Below are 8849 nucleotides of genomic sequence, written 5' to 3'. Positions count from 1 at the left end.
ATATATTAGTTGTAAGCTGTTATAAAGCTAAAATTCTTTTTCTATTTTCAGGTATCCACAAGCTTCCCACTTCTTATGTTAAAGAAATATGACATTCAAATCTTTACAAAGGCACAACTGATAACAATTCTTTGGAAGCAAAAGTTTCATTCAACTCCAACTTGTGACAATGGTTCAAAAGAATAATACTAAACAGCATCCCAAAGAAATTTACCAGAGTGACAATGGTTGTGAATGTGTTTCCGTCAAAACAATGGGTAACACCTATGTCAACATTAGTGTCAGCAAACACTTCTCCTTCCTTGACATTGTTTACTTTCTTAGTCTACTAATATCCAACTATTTCTTGTGTATAAATTCTCTTCATGTCGTTTTTTCATACCATTTCTACACTGTTTTCCTGTACCTGGTAACCTTACTGTTCTGTTTGTACAAAAACTACACAATTTTGTTCAGTCCAAGAAAAGAAAGTGTCATCCTTCTGGACAACATTGGTTTACAAATAACCACACAGAATTTTCTTTGTCGAGAGTCCAGTGAATATTTAAGTTACTGTGACATTGAGGATTTTGTCATTGTAGAAATGTTCCATAGACAATTTTCAGTTGTAACATACTTGTCATGTCTGTTGACAAACAAACAGCAGCACAAAATTTTGTTTGGAAATTTCAATTTGAAACTATCACAGCTAGAAGTAATGTATCAAAGTGTGAAACATGTGTTGAGGTCTAAACATTCTGTAAATATTTTAGACTCCTGAAAATGTAACTAAGTATATGAGAACATAAAATAAATAAATTTACAAAACTAAACAAAAAGATCAAAGCAAGTAGCTAGTTGTTCATGCCAATTGAATAATCTGAGTGGTGCACAAGCCCCCAGACAGGAAAAAGGTAGGAAATGTTCACACTAGCTCTACAAGCCAATAAGAATTGAGACTTCCTTGATATCAATCCCTTTGGCATGGACAACTAGCCACTTACAAGATCAAATTTATTGTTCAAGTATGTTTAACAATTTAGTGATAAATGACCATCTCAAATTACCCACAATGTTAGCTTTTATAGCACAGTAAATAATTTCACATCAGAGTGTTTGTTACCTTCTGAGAATGCTTGGATATGGTTTGGGCAAAGTCTTTAAGCACTGTCAAAGATTAACTTTAACATGAACTTTAAACACCTCCATTTACAATATGAGATCTCTTCTTGAAAATCTGATGGAATGGTTTACAATAGTGTAAAACAAGGTCTGTGCTGGGTCTTGGTGTTTATTTCATTCATATGGGGTTCTAGAATAATCAAAGTGTTTTCATTCATTTGTGTTGCGTGGAAGAGCTCCTCCAGGAGAACCCTGCTACTCAAAAGAAAGCCACAAAAATAATAAAAACAAGGAAGCAAACAAACAAACAAACAAGCACAAACAGTGTAGGTACCTACTTAGTAGTCTTTTGATAATAATTTAATTAATAACGAGATTAACTTTAACATGAACTTTAAACACCTCCATTTACAATATGAGATCTCTTCTTGAAAATCTGATGGAATGGTTTACAATAGTTTTACTTAACCAGCTGGGAGACGGGCAAACCAATACATCAGTGGGGCTCCCATCAATCTATCATCAATGTTAAGCACTCACATCTGCATTTTGTCTAGACACTGTATTTGGCTAGGACTCTTGATAAAACTCTGTTTGTTTGTAATAAACAAGTATCAATATAAATATTTGTCATCTTGTACCAGTTGAGGTAGGTACATAAAAGTACTCGGGAAAGATGATTTCTGCACCGACCAGGACACCCTGGTGCTAGTTTCTGGTATTTAAGTGCCAGATTTTTGCAAAACAGTACAGAATACTTATTCCTTATCTACATACATATGTATCTACCTACATGATATACTGTACATCATTTAAATCTCCTGTACATAGGTACATAAGGTAAAATTGTACCTAAATATTTCTTGAAACAAAATAGTTACGATTGAGATCCTTGGTTCCTTTTAGCCTTGATTCATCATAAATCATAATGAATCGGGAGACGGGCAAACCAATACATCAGTGGGGCTCCCATCAATCTATCATCAATGTTAAGCACTCACATCTGCATTTTGTCTAGACATAGGTAACTCTAATAGTTTTCTAGTAATTTGTGACAGCACAAGTCTCAGCCTTTGACAATTGTAACCACTGTTACCAATTCATACCACATTGAGCCAGCTCAGAGTAATCTATTCAACAGAAACTTCTCCGCCCACTTTAGCCAAGGATGCTTTAAGAGCTTCAGCTTCTTCTTTGGTCACATCAGTTTTGACAACTGCTGGTATGCTTTCCACAAATTTCTTGGCCTGTAAGAAGAATAAAAAGAGCAGGAATGGTTAGTATTAGTACAGTTTGGTGGGCACATAGTAGCAGGTTCTGGCTTAAAAATAAAAAAAGCCAATTGGTAAAGTCAAATTCAACTACAGTCACTCATTCAATGAGTGTGATAGAAAACAGATTGCTCAATGTCAAGTGTGTGCAGTAAAACAAGGTCTGTGCTGGGTCTTGGTGTTTTTATTTCATTCATATGGGGTTCTAGAATAATCAAAGTGTTTTCATTCATTTGTGTTGCGTGGAAGAGCTCCTCCATGAGAACCCTGCTACACAAAAGAAAGCCACAAAAATAATAAAAACAAGGAAGCAAACAAACAAACAAGCACACAAACAGTGAACAGTGTGGGTACCTACTTAGTAGTCTTTTGATAATAATTAATAACATACACTGAACAAGTAGGTAGGTGTTGATAGGGGGGAAACTGTATTTGGCTAGGACTCTTGATAAAACTCTTGTTTGTTTGCAATAAATAAGTAGCTCATTATAAATATTTGTCACCTTGTACCAGTTGAGGTAGGTACATAAAAGTACTCAGGAAAGATGATTTCTGCACCAACCAGGACACCCTGGTACTAGTTTCTTGTATTAAGTGCCAGCTTTTTGCAAAACAATACATAATCCTTATTCCTTATCTACATGTGTATCTACCTACATGATATACTGTACATCATTTAAATCTCCTGTACGTAGGTACATAAGGTAAAATTGTACCTAATTTCTTGAAACAAAATAATTACGTTTGAGGTCCTTGGTTCCTTTTAGTTTCATGTCTTTGAGTTGAGTTTTCGCCAGTTGTGAATATTCGGAGAATGTTGCCTGACAGTTGAGAGGCATGGAAGGCGCCTAGGAGCAAAAAGAAAATTGCAATCGTTATTAGAATAGAATATACCTTGTTTATCCTGCTGGGATGGAGCTTAGTTACTAACCAGCTTTAATCCATACAGAAAAAGCCCATTCTGAGGATGGGTTAAGATTATAAGAATCTACGAATCCCTTTACCCCCCGCAGTCTAATCAAGGTCTTGTATATTTTGACATAATATGGGGAACACATAATTATTACAATTGAAGAATTATTAAAGACTCTCAAGGGGGTTTAAGTCTTTAATTAATTGCTTAGTGACAGAAGTTTTACCCATCATTCGGCGACAAGCTACCTGCCGGATGGTCACCCATCCGGACATTAACCACGCGCAATGTTGCTTAGCTTCAATGATAAAGTGGGAACTTGAGTACTCAACGTGCTATCGCCGCAGGCTAAACCCTCCCCACCCTCTCTTTACGTATCTGATTGATGTGTATTTTCAAATACATACCAGGCTGGCTTCACATTCCTTATTGATGTGTATTTTCAAATACATACCAGGCTGGCTTCACATACCTTAATGATGTGTATTTTCAAGTTCATAACAGGCTGGCTTCACATACCTGAATGATGTGTATTTTCAAATTCATAACAGGCTGGCTTCACATACCTTATTGATGTGTATTTTCAAATACATAGCATCCTCATAAGGTACCAGTTGAGATAGTACTCTGAAGAAGAATTCAAACTCCTGCTTGCTCCTGATAGGTAGATTGCTGAACCAATGAGGATACGAGCCGTACTGAGGTTTGATTGTCTCCAAACAGCATTGACGAATGAGAAGAAGGCATTTGATGGTCAGATCTATGTCTTGTTTGCTCAGAGCCGATTTGAAATTCTGATCAATGAAATCTGGAAATATAGGATTGGGTGGAGTAAAAGTTGACTCTCTGAAGGTCATAGGTGGGTTGAGTAAAAGTTGACTCTCTGAAGGTCATAGGTAAAGGGTAACCATTTGGCAAATCGCGTAGTACGGCTAAAAGGTCCGCCTTTCAGATCTACCTGATGAGCACACCTGATAGTGAGTGGCTGGCCTTAAAAAAAAAGAAAGAAACATGGATGGGGTTCTATTCAAAGTTAGGCTAGGTTAGTTGTTGGTTTACCTTGTATCTGCAAAAGAAAGAAACATGGATGGGGTTCTATTCAAAGTTAGGCTAGGTTAGTTGTTGGTTTACCTTGTATCTGCGCTGAGTTGGATTCAGTAGAGTTGACATAGGCCGATATCAATACCAGATAGGTTGTCCACTTGGTGTTTTTCTCAGTGAAGAAACTCTATCAGGTAGACCTGACAGGCGGACCTGATCAGGTGTACCTGTCAGGTCTACATGATAGTGAGTAGCCGGCCTTAGGGTAGTTATTTACCTTGTATCTGGGCTGAGTTGGATTCAGCAGAGTTGACATAGGCCGATATCAATACCAGATAGGCTGTCCAGTTGGTGTTTTTCTCAGTGAAGAAACTCTCGATTAATGTATATCTATCCGTTGAAGACAGCACTTTGAACACCTGTTGTTAAGATGAGCAAATGGAAAGGATACTATTGTAAGTAAACACCTTTTTCAAATCCTCAAATTACACTAAGAACGGAATTCCATAACTTAGCTGGGATTGAACCTACGAACTCCCGATTATTAGCCGAACATCCTCACCACTAGAATAGAATAATATTATATTATACCCTATTATACCCTGTCTATGTTTATACTGCCAGTGTGAGTTTGAACACCTGTTGTTAAGATGAGCAAATGGAAAGGATACTATTGTAAGTAAACACCTTTTTCAAATCCTCAAATTACACTAAGAACAGAATTCCATAACTTAGCTGGGATTGAACCTACGAACTCCCGATTATTAGCCGAACATCCTCACCACTAGAATAGAATATACCCTGTCTAATGTTTATAGTGCCAGAGTGAGACTGAAATACTGAAAAGTCCCTTTACTCCCGCAGTATAAACAAGGTCTTATGCATTTGGTACAGAATAGGTGTAAATTTTACAAATGAAAAGTCCCTTTACTCCCGCAGTATAAACAAGGTCTTATGCATTTGGTACAGAATAGGTGTAAATTTTACAAATAAAAACTACTACAACACCGAGATAGATAAGACCACGTTCAACTCACCTCTATTAAAAACAGATACAAGCTACATTCACGCAACTTGACAAACTTGCACTTCTGGGCACGAATAGCTTCGTATAGTCTTTTCTGCGCATGCGTAGACTCGGATAGGGTCTCTTGCTCACTCATAAGTTTGACAAACTTGCACTTCTGGGCACGAATAGCTTCGTATAGTCTTTTCTGCGCATGCGTAGACTCGGATAGGGTCTCTGCTTCTAGGTTCCATCAAGGCACGGGGATAGCACCTTAACTCCATATACAAAAAGCCCACTCCGAGGCGTAGGTGTAGGGGCGAACAGCCCTAAAGGATGGGTTAAGCTTATAGGAATCTCTTTTGTCAGACAAACACCTTTGCCACTACCCCCGAGACAGGTATTACCCAGACCCTGGAAGATCCAGGCTCAGACATGAGATTCCAAATCCCGCTGAAAGAAACAAGCAAATGAAGAATGAAATCTTCGTTTCGTGTACTCACTTCTCAAGTCGGTGGATACTTTTTTACGTCACAGATGGCCTTTTAACTTCTGGGCACGAATAGCTTCGTATAGTCTTTTCTGCGCATGCGTAGACTCGGATAGGGTCTCTTGCTCACTCATAAGTTCTTGCTCAGTCACATCAGTTAACTCCGTATTGCTCAAAGCTTGCTCCACAATATCTTCGAGGAATTGGAGGAGAATGTAGGGGATACGATACTTGGATACGGTTAGATGTGTAACTAGTGTAGGCAAGGTCTTGGAGTTGTCTGTGAGACATGATGATATCTGAAAGGGAATAGACTCAATAGACGATGTGACCATGTAAGGTGAGTAACGTTGGGAATAGACGATGTGACCATGTAAGGTGAGTAACGTTGGGAATAGACGATGTGACCATGTAAGGTGAGTAACGTTGCGCCTGGTTGGTATCCGAATCGGTGACCAGTTGGCCGATCGTGGTTAATGCGAGGAGGCGGGCAACTTGTGGCCAAATGGAGGGTAGAATCCCAGATCAGGCAGAGGAGGTTTGATAGAGGGAACTGTAACTGCTAAGGTCTTATCGTCCCGAAATCAAAGAGAAGGAAGACAGGATAGGAGAAAGCCAGTCGTTCCGAGAACGAACCTTATCCGTTCAGGATAAAATCCGCACCGGGCAGGAATCGAACCCGTGGCCTAGCGTTTACAAGACAGACGCGCTTCCAACTAAGCTAAGTAGGCTGGCAACATACAAATTTAATAATTTCGCAAAGGAAGGAAAAATAAATACGTTTTAACTACAAATTGATTTAACTTACAAATTTAATAATTTGACAAAGCATTGTGCAGCACTTGTTGTATACGACCACACTATCTTGTACACACATGAGTTTACAAGACAGACGCGCTTCCAACTAAGCTAAGTAGGCTGGCAACATACAAATTTAATAATTTCGCAAAGGAAGGAAAAATAAATAAACTTACAAATTTAAATTGGGTTAACTTACAAATTTAATAATTTGACAAAGCATTGTGCAGCACTTGTTGTACACGACCACACTATCTTGTACACACATGAGGGCATTGAGTACATCACACGCCACTCTTACTTCTTGTTCATTCGAGGAAACAAGGTAGAGCTAATTAATACGTTTTAACTACAAATTGGGTTAACTTACAAAGAATAAAAAGAGCAGGAATGGTTAGTATTAGTACAGTTTGGTGGGCACATAGTAGCAGGTTCTGGCTTAAAAATAAAAAAAGCCAATAGGTACAGTCAAATTCAACAAATCTTTAGCCAAGGATGCTTTAAGAGCTTCAGCTTCTTCTTTGGTCACATCAGTTTTGACAACTGCTGGTATGCTTTCCACAAATTTCTTAGCCTGTAAGAAGAATAAAAAGAGCAGGAATGGTTAGTATTAGTACAGTTTAGTGGGCACATAGTAGCAGGTTCTGGCTTAAAAATACGGCCGTTATTTTGGGTGATATCTTTGAAAAAGCTCAAAAAGAGTTCTCTTTTCTCAGGACTTTAAATTTCGGCCAAAGTAGCTCAAACTTAACACAGAGATGGGATAAATTATGTAGATCAATTATGTCCCTGGGCCCTGTTTCCAGAGAGTACGGTTCAGCTGTTATTCCGGACCAAAGTTTTGCTGTTTAGGACTTTAAATTTCGACCAAAGTAGCTCAAACTTAACACAAAGATGTGATTTATAGATCAATTAGAACAGAATATACCTTGTTTATCCTGCTCGAATGAGACTAAAAAGTCCCTTTACCCCAGCAGTCTAAACAAGATCTTGTTTATTTCATGAGTTTAATAACATAAGGTCAGCCACTCACTATATCAGGAAGACCTGACGACAGGTACACCTGATCCCTGATGATCACACACACTATCAGGTAGACCTGACAGTGTTCGAATATCAGGTCTACCTGCAACCTCGCTATTAGTACATTATTTAGACTGTCGAAAAAATAATAAACTAATCTCACAAAGTTACTGAGTCTACCATCAATATGCTAAAATCTGTTTCAATTCAATCTTTTTCCTCCGTAGTATTATTCCAAACCCTGGAACCGACCACCCCAACGCTCACTCCGCGGTTCTTCAAACGCAACTTCCTCAAGTTTCGTCGGTTCTGGAACGACACCCTCAACAAGTACCAGGTAATAATATCTTCTTTTTCTTCTTCCTCTTCATCTTTCCTTATCCTATAGGAAGGAAAGTATGGTAATTGGGTCAAATTTTCAATGGTCCGTTTTTAAAACACGTTTTGAGGTCCCTAGAACCTAAATTATTTGGTCCATATAAGCAAAATATCTCGAGAACGGTAACAGCTAGAGACTTGAAATTTGGTTGTCAAATATGAGAATGATGCAACACATATCGTTTGGTTAAGATAGGTGCTGGGATTGGCGATTTTCGACCGCTCTTTGGGGATTTTCGACCGCTTTTAAGAGGTTTTTAGCTGAACTGATTAAACGGTTAGAGGTATTGTAAAATTTACGGTATAAGAACAGCCAAATAAGCTTCATTCAATAGGACAGAGAATTGTTTGATTGACTTGAAATTTGGTTGTCAAATATGAGAATGATGCAACACATATCGTTTGGTTAAGATAGGTGCTGGGATTGGCGATTTTCGACCGCTTTTAAGAGGTTTTTAGCTGAACTGATTAAACGGTTAGAGATATTGTAAAATTTACGGTATAAGAACACCCAAATAAGCTTCATTCAATAGGACAGAGAATTGTTTGATTTAAAGAATTGTTCTGAAAAACCAATAAATGGAAACTTCATAAATAAATAAAATAGGTATGGAAAGTCGTGTGATGGATGATCACATCAGATTTTTTTTTTTTATTTTTTTTAACTTTTTTTTAGGTGCGCGAAAAGTTCAACAAGTTCGACAAGCATGGCATCATTCGGAGCGCGGCGCGCCATATCCAGCGCTTCCTCTATTTGAACGCGCCAGAGGAGCGCGTCTCCTGGTTCTATCGACATTCATCATCCGCCATACATGAAGTGTGCACGTA

At 38.2% G+C, this 8849-nt stretch overlaps 2 protein-coding genes across 2 annotated transcripts in view; one reads left to right on the top strand and one right to left on the bottom strand.

Moving 5' to 3' along the window:
- Positions 1–1132, top strand: part of LOC103509290 — a 2429-nt gene extending 1297 nt beyond the window's left edge. The window contains exon 2 of the mRNA XM_008473890.2: positions 52–1132. Within this exon, the coding sequence (XP_008472112.1) occupies positions 170–760 (591 nt within the window). The 5' untranslated portion in view covers positions 52–169 and the 3' untranslated portion in view covers positions 761–1132. The remainder of the gene's footprint in view (positions 1–51) is intronic.
- A 1099-nt stretch (positions 1133–2231) lies between these two features.
- Positions 2232–6888, bottom strand: LOC108252404. Its single transcript, XM_017444128.1, has 7 exons — positions 6820–6888; positions 5875–6121; positions 5364–5575; positions 4604–4745; positions 3852–4093; positions 3104–3220; positions 2232–2348 (listed from the first exon to the last, which is right to left on the bottom strand). The coding sequence occupies exons 1-7, from the start codon at positions 6886–6888 to the stop codon at positions 2232–2234; spliced, it is 1146 nt and encodes a 381-aa protein (XP_017299617.1).
- Positions 6889–8849: the final 1961 nt, after the last annotated feature.

The sequence above is a fragment of the Diaphorina citri genome, unplaced genomic scaffold (genome assembly GCF_000475195.1).
Source record: "Diaphorina citri unplaced genomic scaffold, Diaci psyllid genome assembly version 1.1 scaffold484, whole genome shotgun sequence".
Classification (NCBI taxonomy): Eukaryota; Metazoa; Arthropoda; class Insecta; order Hemiptera; family Psyllidae; genus Diaphorina; species Diaphorina citri.
The sequence above is the reverse complement of the archived record's forward strand: the minus strand, read 5'-3'. Positions and strand labels throughout refer to the sequence as shown.

Excerpts from the sequence above, each read along its gene's own strand:
- LOC108252404 (XM_017444128.1), bottom strand. The coding sequence starts at position 6,888 with ATGTGTGTACAAGATAGTGTGGTCGTGTACAACAAGTGCTGCACAATG. Across the intron at positions 6,122-6,819 it reads TTTGTCAAATTATTAAATTT|ATATCATCATGTCTCACAGA; the intron begins GTAAGTTAACCC and ends ATTCCCTTTCAG. Across the intron at positions 5,576-5,874 it reads TCGTGCCCAGAAGTTAAAAG|AAGCAGAGACCCTATCCGAG; the intron begins GCCATCTGTGAC and ends GATGGAACCTAG.